This window comes from Pan paniscus, chromosome 5, assembly GCF_029289425.2.
Source record: "Pan paniscus chromosome 5, NHGRI_mPanPan1-v2.0_pri, whole genome shotgun sequence".
Lineage (NCBI taxonomy): Eukaryota > Metazoa > Chordata > Mammalia > Primates > Hominidae > Pan > Pan paniscus.
The window spans coordinates 47,682,284-47,694,120 of record NC_073254.2 but is presented as its reverse complement, the minus strand read 5'-3'; the positions used below and the strand labels follow the sequence as shown (position 1 = coordinate 47,694,120).

Here is an 11,837-nt window from a genome sequence, read left to right as displayed (position 1 = left end):
AAGTGAAACCACAGCCACAGAGGCAAGCAGTAGAGCCTGTCCCTGATGTGGCCCTGGTGATGCTGCACCAGCCTGGGGCTGTATCAGAAACCATGCCTGCAGCCTTTGCTTCTGCAGACTTGCTGGTGCTGCACCAGCCCTGAGCAATGTCCATAGCCCTTGCCTCACTGGTCACTGTGATGGGGACGCCCCCAGGTATGGTTCTGCTGCTGGTGTTGCAGGTTGGAGTGGGGGCCAGCACCCTCATCTACCACAAGAAGGCTTAGGTGGCACAGACGTAAGGCTGCTTGCCTGTGTGTAGAGTGGCAGGCTGCAACGGGCTGGAGCTCTGGGGAGAGGCCCTTGCCACGCTGGTGGCAGTGATTGGGTTCAGGCAGGTGTGTGCCGCAGTGCTGGGCCAGGTGTGAGCTGTGGCAAGAGCTGTGGCCACACTTTCTGCAGGAGTAGGGCCTATCACCTGTGTGAAAGTGTTCGTACAGGGCCAGGTGGGCCCCTTGGCTGAAGTACTTCCTATATTAGGGGGAGGAGAAGGGCCCCTTGCCCAGGCTGTACTGAGAGAGGGGAGAGCAGTGGGAAGAGACTCCACATTCCAGGCAGGAAATTTGAGTGGATTTGTGGGTGGAGATGGGGGTCCCGGGTAGGGGAGTTGGGGAAGGGTTGGTTGTGACAGCTGGCAGGTAAAGGAGTGCCATAGTAGGTAGAGGGCTGGGTCTGTCCTCTCTTCTCCTCCTCCTCTCCCTTTGCTCCCAGCCTGCAGGGAGAGGGGAGAGAGGTGAGAGCAGCATGGGGGAGGAGGAAGCAGAGGAGACAGAGGTGGGAGAGGAGAGGCTAAGCCCCACACCCAACTGAAGAAGTGGTTGGCGGTTTCAGCGGCACCTCCCTCCTCGCTGAGGTGGACTGTGAAGGTGGAGAAGCCCAGAGCACAGCCTCCTGTGAGCAGCTTCCCAGGGTGTTGAGGGCTGCCAGGCAAGGACAGGGCCCTCAGAGTTAGGCCTTGCCTGGGCAGGGGTCTCCTGGGGGAACCTTCCCTCAGGGCCCTGAGGCTCTGGGCTCCAGAGCTCAGCTTCCGCGTTCAGATACATGGTCTGCTCTGCTTTGGAGACTGAGAAGCCTGAGAGGTAAAATCGTGCTGGGTGGTAGGTAGGGTAAGGGAGAGGGAGCTTCCCCCCATCTCCCTCACCCACTGCAGAAAGGCTTCTCTGTTTCCTTCCCCAGCCCAGTCCCACCTCCTCTGTGAGGCTGCTCCTCACCTCCCTACTGGCCTGCAGTGATCCTCCTGCTTGGGAGTCACAGAGCACCCCTACACGGGCCCTTTGCCATTCTTTATAGTATAAGGCAAGGCCGTAACATTTTGTGGGGCATCTTCTTCAGTGTCCTCAGCCTTGTGTGAACATCAGAAGCACTTGGGGGCTTGGGAAAATGCAATTGCTGGCCCCACCTCCAGTTTCTTAAACAGCAGATCTGGGGTGGGGCCCAAGAATTTGCATTTCTAACAAGTTCCCAGGCGATGCTGATGCTGCTAGTCTGGGATCCACACTGGGAGAGCCACTGATCTGTTAGGCGTGTAACTTTACTTGTATTATCTCTAAATTCTCAGGGCAACCTGTTACTCTCCCCCATTTTGCAGGTGAAGAAACAGAGGGAAGACCCAGTGCCTTGTGCAAGGTGGCTCAGTTTGTAAGTGGCAGAGCCGATTTGAACCCAGGTTTGTCTGACTCTAATACTGTATCAACCCTCTTTCCTCTACCCTGTTCCTCTGCATTGTCAACTATTCCACATGTATCTTGTTCCTCAACAAAATAGTAACGTTTTCTTTTGCATACTTTGTATCTCTCACCTTGCCTGACCCAGTAACATAGGCTTGGTTGGGAGGGACTGAAGGACTTGGAAAGGAAATGCCCCAGTGGAGCCAGGATGGAAATGGGTTCCTCTGTGTCTCCCACATGGTGTCACCTAAATAAACAGCCATGTCTGTGAGGTTCAGTCATGGGGAGAGGAGGGCAAGAGAGCACTCGCACCAAGCGATGGGGTTAGGGGGACACGAAAGGAAATGTGATAAATAGAGAGGGGGGCGTGTGGGGCGAAGGTGAGGACTGGGGACCCGGGAGGGGGCAGGCTGTTTCAGAGTGAAGGCAGGACGGGCAGCAGAGACAGAGAAGAGGCTGCCGGGTGGTTAGGGCTGGGGAGGACAAGGAGGGTGAGGACAGACGATCCCGGCAGTCCCTGGAGCCAGAAGAGAAGTCAGGTTAACTCCAGACTTTTGGCTTCCACCTCTGTATCTCACCCGACTCCTCCCCACCTGCTTCTCTACCCTGAAATTCCAGGAACAACGCCCACCTGCCTCCCACTACAACTTCCCCTTATACCGTACACGTCCTGGATGCTTGGGGTCCGGGAGGAGGGGAGTCAGGATCACGGGTTCCAGGGAAGTGAGTGTAGAAAGGGGCTCCTACGAGGGTAGAAGTGGGTGTTGTCTGCTTCTGCAGGAAAGGGACCAGCCAGCCCAACTGGTCCGCAGTACTTGCTGGGGCTGGAGGATGCCCACCTGCATCTACGGGATTGAGGGTACCGGAGAGGAGGCGAACAAACGAGAAATCCCAAGGGCGGAGAAGGGAGCCATGGGATCGGCGGGCGGGCCGCGCAGCTGCGGAACTGGGAGGGCCAAGCGGGCTTTAGGGGGAAACACGGCCGGCTCCTCTGCCAGTGAGACAGAGAACTGAGCAAGGGGGAGGAATTTGGGGCCAGAGGGGCTGGGGGTACCCAGAGCAGAGGAAACAGGAAGTGAGGGGCAGAGAGGTTACGGGTGGTGGAAGGAACAGCAGTCGGTTCTGGAGAGGCGATTCCTCTTCCCCGAATACCTGCACTGCCCCGGACCGGGAGTGCAGTCGTGCGCCCCTGTCCCCCCAGCCTCAGACTTGGTGCCCAGCCCCGCTCGCGGAACTCGAGGCCAGTAAGGCAGCCGCGGCTTTCCTTGATGCCCCCACTCCTCTGCTCTCAGCCGCTGCCTGGACGAGCACAGAACTAGTGTTCCCAGGCGGCCCTCCCTCCGCTCAGCCCCGCCGCCCGGCGGGCAAAGGCTGTGCACTCACACTCCGAGTCTGCAGCCCAGCCTGCCCTTTTTTGGGAGGTGGCCCGGGGACTGGGATGTCGAACAGGGAGCTTCTCCGCAGTCCTCTCCACCTCCCTCCCTCTTTCCAGCTATAGAAACCGGCTGCTCGCAGTGACTTCCAAACATCACGGTCCTTCCCACATCTACACACATCCTTTTCTCTTTTGAGCCATTTTCCTGCTTTCCCTTTGGTGTTGAAACCCTGGATTTCAGCCTGGGCGACTCAGGTTTTAGGGGGAAAGTTTGGGGTCTAACTTGGCACCTCTGTTTTTTATCCTCTCTTCCAGCTTCATAGATGGTTCCTATTTTCATACATATTTGCTAATTTGGAGTTTCCGACGACATATCTCGAATAACCCGACATTTTATCCCCATTTCCAAGGCTGATTTTACATTATTTCTAGGCCTCCCTCCCCAATCTATTTTCCTTTCTTTTTCTTGTACACCCCTGATAAACAGACACACAGAACTGCAGGTTTCAAAGAGGAAAAAAGCACGTTTGTTGTTGGTAGGCGGGCGTGAATGGGAGGGTTCTTCACCTTCTCCAACACCTTGTATAGATGGGACGTTGCAGGGCAATAGAAAAGGCAGCAGATGGGGGCGTGTTTTGCCCCACTCTGTACAATATAGAAGAATCTCATATAGATACTTTGTATAAAAGCCACGTGTCCTCATTTGTGTCCTCTTGTTGGCTGGCTGGGCTGGGGGTACTGGGGGACAAAGAAGCTGGGGTGATAGACCAGGACACAGGGATACCCCATGGTCCCCTTCCTCTGGCTGTCCCCTGGTGGGGTCACTTTGGATCCTTGGTGGGAGCATAGCACAGCTCCAGTGGCCGGGACACCTTCCAGAATTTCTCATTCACCAGCTCCAGGGTCAGCGAGCCATTCAACGTCTGAGGAGGGGGTAAAAGGGCGAGAGGGGGAAAAGAGAGAGGAAAGTTGGAGAAGATGGAAAAGGAAATGAACGAGAGGCAAAAGGTGACCAAGGGAGGAGGAAAGAAAAAAGGAATAATAAAAGGGATAAGGCAAAAAAGGACATGGATGATGGGAAAGGAGAGGGGACATAGAAAGAGATAGAGGATGTATAGGGGAAGAGTGCTGATGAGTTAGACCAGGCTCATGGTTCTATGTGGTCCAGACCACCCTCCCTCCTCTCCCTTCTTCTACCACTGCCCTCAGAAGCTCTCACCGTGAACGCCCCGCCTCCAGGTGCGATGTAGATGGTGTACTGCTTTTCACTGACGCCCTCCAGGCTGGGCAAAGCAGGCTCCTCAGGACCGTCACCTCCTCCGGCACCCCCACCCTCCCCGCCACCCCCATCAGGTCCTCCGGTGTCAGAGGCGCCCCCTCCAGGCCCTCCTGGCTCCCCTGCTTCCTGCTGTTGCCTCCGCTCGAGGGCAATGCGCAGGGCCAAGTACTTGGAGAGATGGTCCACTGTGGCATTCCCAGTTGTCTTCACATACCTGGAATGGGAGGGAGGACAGGCTTAGAGCCAGAGCGCCTCAGATGGGGACTGGAGGTAGGGGCTTTCCAAAATGGATTCTGGGTTGGGGTGGTATTTTGGGTTTGGGCAAAGCCCACTTCTGATGGAAATCTAGGTGATCTTTGGTTTCTCAGTGGCTGGGGAAAGACAGGGCTCCTCACCTCGTCTGGCAGTATTCTCCCTTCTCCACGAGCAGGGGGTGGGGCCGGAACACGAGCTCAATTTCTCCACCTGGCTCTGGGGGGCTGGGGGCCCCAGGAGGGCTTGGGGGGCCCAGCGTTCCCCCTCCCAGAGTCCCTCCCCGGTCACCAGAGTCTTCCGAACCAGCACCCCCACCCACCCCACCAGTGCCGCCTCCCCCTGTCCCTACACTGCTCCCCCCTGCGCCCCCTCCACGGGGTCGCTTGGGAGCAGGGCCTGGGGCAGAGTCAGGGGCGGAGTCTGAGCTCACATCTTCTCCATCCCCTTCTCCCTCCCCGGGCTCTCCTTCCCCCCCGCTCATCGTTGTGGTCTGATCTGACCCTGGTATCGGCCGCCTCACACGCTGGGCCCTGTAGAAGCAAGTGGTTAAGGTTAGAAGGCATCCAGGATAAAGGGCTTAGACTTTAAACTTCAGAGAATTAAGAGATAAGAAAAATCCTAATGACGATACCTAATATTTATTAAACACAATGTGCTGAGCACTCTACTAAGTGTTTTGCACCAATCCCCTTACCTAATACAATGAATCCTATGACACAGGTAATTATATTACCTCTATTTTATGGCTGAGGAAACTGAGGCTTAGAGAGGTTAAGTAACTTAGTGATCATAGGCTGTCACCTCTCAAAGTGCGGTAGCAGCATACACATCCCCTGTGAGCTTGTGAAATGCAGACTCTCGGGCCCAACTCTAGACCTACTGAATCACAGTTTGCACCTGAAGATCTACAGGTAATCTGGATACACATGAAAGACTGAGAGATGCTGGCCTAGGAGGTGATTTAACTTCCAGCAGTATGAATCCGGGGCTTATTCTCAAAATCGCTCTACTGTTCTAACTTCTAGAAAGTCACGGGGTAAACTACATTTTTCCTTTTTTTTTTTTTTGAGACAGGGCCTTGTTCTGTCGCCCAGCAGGCTGGAGTGCAGTGTGCAGTGGTGTGATCATGGTTCACTGCAGCATCCACTTTCTTCCCAGGCTCAAGTGATCCTCTTACCTCAGCCTCCCAAGTAGGTAGGACTACAGGCATGTGCCACCATGCCCAGCTAAATGTTTAATTTGTTGTAGAGACGACATTTCCCTATGTTATTCAAGGTGGTCTCAAACTCCTGGGCTCAAGTGATCCTCCCATCCTCACCTCCCAAAGTGCTGGGATTACAGATGTGAGTCACTGTGTCCAGCCCTATATTTTTCTTAAGAATAGCAGGGCCAGTTGTTTACTAAGAAACTGCAATTTACACCCATGATTTCCAGCCCTAATGATCAGTCTGTGGTCAGCTCCTAGGATGCCGAGGCTTAGAAGCTAGCAGGCAACAAGGACTGACCCACGGACCCATCCCATCAGTTCTGCTTCTCTCCTGACCCTCACACCTGTGCATGGCCTGCATGCGTAGCCCCTCCTCAATGCTGGAGCTCAATGCCTGCTGGTTGTGCAGGCGGCTCAGGCGGATAAGCACTCGGTCTTGATGGGCCTCGTATTCCTCCCGGCTAGGATAGATCTTAGAGATCAGGGCATCAAAGTTGGGGTCTGGCCGTAGGGATCGCTTGGACACCAGCTTCTTTCGGCAGGTAGGACACTCCTTGTTCCTGGGGTAGGAGAAGGGAAGCCCTGAGTGGTCAGTCAAGGGAACTGAAGCCTAGGCTGAACCAAGACCAGTGAGAGGGCCCTAACTTTGTACCCCTTCATCTCAACTCAAACATGTCTCTCCTATTACCCGCTCCGTAGGGCTGTGACAATGCAGTCAGAGCAGAATCTGTGGAGGCACTCCTTGGTGGTCATCGTATTCTTCAGCATGTCCAGGCAGATAGGGCACATGAGTTCTGAATGCAGTGACCGAGGGGAAACAGCAATCTCTGTGCCATCCATTATGGCTTCCTGAAGGCATCAGTGAGTAGAAAGGTGGTGTGGGTTAGAGGGAAAGGGGTTTTAGAAACAGCAGCCCATAAAATAAGAATTTTGAGAAATACAGTGAGAAGACCCATGTTGGTCTCTATAGGAGACAAGAATTCTGAGAAAGAGAAGGACTGATGACTTGGAGCAAATGGAGAAAAGACAGACTTTAGTGTCCATTAACTAAGAGTAGGAGCTTTGGAATAGGAGGATCTAAGGTGGCTAAGTGGCCTAGGAGTGAAGATGGCACAAATCTGTGGTTGGGAAAAACTATTCAACAAAATTTTTTAAAGTCCTGGTGCTACCTGTATTAGAACCCCATAGGGTGCCTGTTAAAAATTCAGATTCTGAGAACCCAATTCACTACTGAATCAGAATGTTGGGGGGCATGAAGCTCTGCTTTTAATAAACTCCCAAAGTGAGTCTTATATGCACTGACTTATGACACTGAATGAGGAACAGGGAAGGTAATTTTTGTGTTTGTGATCTTTCAAATGAAGATAATAATACTTGTTCCACCTCTCTGGCAGGGCTGTTTTGAGGATTAAATGAGATAAATGCGAAAGTGCTTTGGAAAGATTAAGGTGATTCAAAGGTAGGGCCAGGCAGGGCAGAATAGAGCAAATTACGGAAAAGAAGCTGTGTGATGCGGTCTGTGGATATAAGCGTTTGGGGGAGGGGGTAAGCCTGAAAGGGAGAATGCCTGTCACCTGCGGGGTCCGGTGCAGCTCATACAGACTCAGTTCCCACGTTTTGCTGGCATTCTGGGCATTCGCCGGCGTCGTCATGGTGACCGGGCGCAGACCCCCCACCAGGGCTCCACAGCCGAGGAGAAGGCGAAGAAGGCTGGGGGTGGGGGGAAGGGGAGGAGGGCGTCAGGGGGGCCGCCCCTCGCGTAGACCCCGCCCCTCCAGAAGCGCCCCTCTCCGCCCCCGCTCCCGCCCCCGCGCCGGCACTGCCCCTCACCCAGCTCCAGCCGTTCGCGCTCCCGCTGCCGCCGCGCCTCTCCCTAGGCCCGGGCTCCTGGGCCAAGTTCGCTCGGTCCGCAACCGCCGCTCAGACAGCACCTCCCGCCACCGCCGCCGCCATGGCCCGGGCGCTGGGGCCCTACGTCACTTCCGCCTGCTCCTCCGCTACACCCGCTCCCCCCGCCGGCGGAGACGTCACCCACCATTCGCGGCGCGGGTGGGACGGGACGTGGACGCCGCGGTTCTCCCGCCCACGGGACGGGCTCGTCCCGCGTGAGGATCCTGCGTCCCGGGAGTTCTGCGCCACTTAGGGAACCACGGTCTCCGCCCCCGGCCCAGCACCGTCGCGCGGCCAACAACCTTAGCCTCGGTTCCCTTCCAGAGGCCCCCACGCGGGGCCTCAGCTCCGGGGGGGCGGGGCCTGGAATATCTGGGACCCCAGGAGGGGACAGAGGGCTCGTGAAAAGGGCTACCTCCCCCACTCTGCGTACCCTGGCGACTCTGGGGATCAACCCCCCTCACTTCTCCGTAACCCCCATTCCAGGATCCCGGGGGAAAAGGCTGCAAAAGATCTGCCGCTTTAGCCTTCTAGTCCTGAGAACACACCTAGGTCCCGATGTGCCCGGGATTCCCCCTTACCACCCTGGGGACTCCCTCCACCCTCTGCTTTGGCTCTCCCTAGACCCTCCGACCCGCTCTTCCGCTCGAGGTTTGGGGGCGGCGGCTCGGGACGTCCAGACTCAACTCTCAGCCGGAGCCATAGACTCGAGAATTGCGTTTGGACAATCAGGAGCCGCGGCCCGGGGCGGGGAAGGGAGGGAGGCGCACGGGAGGAAAGGGGGAATGGAGACACCACGCGGAAACAGGGACATACACAAGATGGGGCTCCCATTGGGAAGGGGGGGTGCGCGTGTGGGTGGGGTACACAGGGGCAGAATGTCTGGAGTGGGAAGTGGGCAGAAGCCTCTTCGAGGACTCTAGAGTAAACGAAGGGGATGGGGAGGAAAGAGAAGAGGAAGGGGCAGAGCGATCCCCATTGAGTGTAGGGAATGAGAGGGATACAGGGCGAGGGGGTGGGGGGCAGTTAGAGACCCTGATGGGCATCTTGTCCCCGCCCGAGCTGAGGCTCCCGGACTTGGGCTGCGGCTGCCAGGGGGTGGCCTGTCCCTGGGACAAGGCAGCAGTGGGTGCCCTCGCCCCCCCCCCCCCAGTTCCCCCCTACTTCCCTGTCCTCTCCTTCAGTCCGTGGCCAGTCCTTATGTGGGCGCCAGAGTCGATTAGCGCAGACCCCCCTCCCCTTCCTCCTCCTCTTCCCAGCCCCCTCCCTCCTGCTCTCTCCAGCCCCTTTCATCGGCTGGTTCATTCCCCTAATCCTGGCCCCCTCCCCTAATCCCCCCCATCCGACCCCAGGCCGGCTGCAGCTATTGTAAGGTGGAGAGAAAGGGGAGGGGGGGACTCAGAGAAAGGAGAAGGGTGGGGGAGGGCCACCTGTTCCAAGACCCCCTTTCAAGGCCAGACTGGACACCAAGATGGGGCCATGAACAAATCACCCTTGGGGACCATAAGAACCCAGGGAGTTGGGGGGAGGGGACTGGTGCTGCAGAACCAGTGGAAAGGGGTGACGCACGAACCCCTCCCTCCAAAAAGACCCGGAGTGTCACGCATACACAGTGACACATACTCTTTCCTCTCACACCCGGCGGCGGGGGTTGCCCTGGGAGACCAGGCAGAGAAAGGGAACAATCCTTTGGGAAAGGGAAAGGAGGGGGAGGTGGGGAAGGGTCTGAGGGCTTGGACACAAGAAGAGCCGGAGGTGGCAGGGAAGAGGACTTGGAATTTATTAGGGTCACAAGCACCCCTGCTTCCATATTCAGCATTCCTGAACCATACACTGCCACCCCTTTTGTAGCCTGGGAACTTAGAGTCCTCATCAGCAGGAGGCCAGGCAGAGTGGTGCGGGGGTGAGCAGAGTCCAGGGTCCTTGAGGCAGTTACATGAAAAGACCTCCTGGGAGGGGCAGAAACATTTGGACAGATGCATGGGTGGAGACACAAATGGGCTAGGGGGTACCCACTTCTGTCCCTGGCCTTGGGAACCTCTGCCCTTCCCAGTGGCTCCAGACTCCCCTTACTGGCTTTCTCATATAGTCTGGGTTCTACTTCTCTGCCCTCTCCCTCCCCATGCTGGCCTCATACCAGTGACTTCCACTGAGGTCCCTGTGATGTATCCACTATCTTCAGATGCCAAGAATGCAACCACATCTGCCACATCTATGAGAATGGTGGGGAGAGGGCAGAATTCTGCTCACTCCCATAGACCCAAAACAGCCATAATCTCCCACCAAAGACATCCCTCCCCACAAACCTCTCCACAGACACCAACCACCAGTCCCCTAGAAAATCCCAAAACCTTGGGGATCTCTTCATTCAGGCCCCCTTCCCAGGGACCCCACTACATTCAGTGCTCACCCTCAGGGTCCCCCAAGTGTCCCATCGGGATCATTTCAGTAATCTGTAAGGAAATACTCATGTGGGTGAAAGCTTCTTTTATGGATTTTTTTGAAGACTGAGTCTGTGACCCTTTTTTGTCTTCATTCCTCATACATTCATTGAATATTTAATGTTTGCCAGGAACTGTGCCCAGTATTCTCTCTCTCTCTCTCTCTCTGTGAAGCCCAGAGAGATTGAGTCTCTGAATGATTCTGCCCTCCACCCACAGCCTCCTACCTTGTCCACCACTTTCTGTGGCACTTTCTGTGTCATGGGTGTTGCAGTGAACCCTGGGAGGACAGAGTTACAGCGGATCCCATGTCTGTGGGAAGGAGAGTGGCTGCCGATTCTGGAGAGGGCTGAATGCTGGTACCTCCCTCAGACCCCCCAGGTGCTCCCCAGCACCCTCAAGCATCTGACCAACCGTCCAAGCTCCCGGGCTGCGGTCTGGGTCAGCCCAATCACTCCAGCCTTGGATGCTGCATAGTTTGTCTGCCCCACGTTCCCCACCTATAGGTGAGTCAGAGATGTGGAATGAGTCAGGAGTCTCAAGGAGGGGTTCTCCTTTCTATACCACTTGGCTGGCTGACCTCGTCCAACTCAACCTGACCTTTCCTACGATGCTACTGATGTTGATGATGGAACCACGACAACCATTGGACACCAGGGCTTGTGCTGCAGCCTGAGTGACTAGGAAGGTGCCCTGGCGGGAAAGGGTAACAAGGGAGAAAAGATCAGCTGGGGTGACAGCCCTCCTCCAACTCCCTCCCCAGGCTAAGGGGGCCAAAAGTCGCAGGTTCAGAGATCGCCACCTTGAGGTTGACAGCTATGACTTTGTCCCAGTCATCCTCAGACATGTGCAGCAGAAACTCATCCTGGGTGATGCCCGCACAGGACACAACGACAGATGGTGGGCGAGAAAAGCAGGCCTATGGGAGGGGGAGGTTACGCATCAAAACCCCCCCACAAAAAGCCGGGGCAGTGGAGGCAATATTAGAGCTTTAGAGGGGGAAGGTGGCCTGGCGTTCACCTGCACTTGTTCCAGCAGGCACCTGGCGGCCCTGGCCTCAGACACGTCAGCCTGGAAGGCAGCATGGTTCCCGCGGGGCGGCCCCTCCTTGCTCCCTGACCCGCCCAGCAACCGCACCGTCTCCTGTGCCGCTGCCCGGTCCAGGTCGCAGGCAGCTACGGTGGCCCCCTCTCCGGCCAGGCGTACACTGACCGCTCGGCCGATGCCGCTCCCCGCACCTGAGGTAGGACAGAACACGCCGGACCGGGCAAGGGGAGGAGGGGGCAGGGATCAGAGGTCACAGGGCAGAAAGTTAGTAAAATGTGGGTAAGGGGCCAGAGGTCACAGCGGCCGCGCACTCCAAGGGCACGCCCCTGACCTCACTCCAATACCCCAAACCGCCCGGGGAAAGAACCCCCTCAACCTGTGACCAAGGCCAGTGCGGAGCGGAGCCGGTTCTGGAGCTGAGACGCCATGGCGGGCTGTGGGTGGGTGGGAATCCCAGCACTAAGCCAATCCCAGCGCAGAGGGGCGTGGCAAGGGCAAAGCCGGGGCCAATCAAAGGCCTGCCAGCCTTAGGCCATCTGCGGCCACCAGCGCAGGCCGACCTCCCACCGAGGGGGCGTGGCCCGACACTGCTGCTTAGGGGCCCCGGGTGTGGAGAAGACAAGGGGCCCCATTCCCC

The 11,837-nt window shown here is 56.7% G+C and overlaps 2 protein-coding genes across 3 annotated transcripts; both read right to left on the bottom strand.

Moving 5' to 3' along the window:
- Window positions 1-3,585: 3,585 nt before the first annotated feature.
- RING1 (ring finger protein 1) lies at window positions 3,586-7,989 on the bottom strand. 2 transcript variants are annotated; one of them, XM_003808593.6, is made up of 7 exons: window positions 7,653-7,989; window positions 7,397-7,532; window positions 6,511-6,671; window positions 6,167-6,382; window positions 4,756-5,145; window positions 4,301-4,574; window positions 3,586-4,004 (listed from the first exon to the last, which is right to left on the bottom strand). In XM_003808593.6, the coding sequence occupies exons 2-7, from the start codon at window positions 7,472-7,474 to the stop codon at window positions 3,903-3,905; spliced, it is 1,221 nt and encodes a 406-aa protein (XP_003808641.2). In that variant the 5' UTR covers window positions 7,475-7,532; window positions 7,653-7,989; the 3' UTR covers window positions 3,586-3,902. The 2 variants fall into 2 exon arrangements, with proteins under 2 accessions (XP_003808641.2, XP_034817729.1); XM_034961838.3 differs by lacking the exon at window positions 6,167-6,382.
- A 1,479-nt stretch (window positions 7,990-9,468) lies between these two features.
- Window positions 9,469-11,770, bottom strand: HSD17B8 (hydroxysteroid 17-beta dehydrogenase 8). Its single transcript, XM_003808591.5, has 9 exons — window positions 11,577-11,770; window positions 11,174-11,391; window positions 10,956-11,072; window positions 10,754-10,846; window positions 10,568-10,653; window positions 10,381-10,465; window positions 10,123-10,165; window positions 9,850-9,924; window positions 9,469-9,661 (listed from the first exon to the last, which is right to left on the bottom strand). Exons 1-9 carry the CDS (start codon window positions 11,626-11,628, stop codon window positions 9,645-9,647), a joined length of 786 nt encoding a protein of 261 aa, XP_003808639.4. The 5' UTR covers window positions 11,629-11,770; the 3' UTR covers window positions 9,469-9,644.
- Window positions 11,771-11,837: the final 67 nt, after the last annotated feature.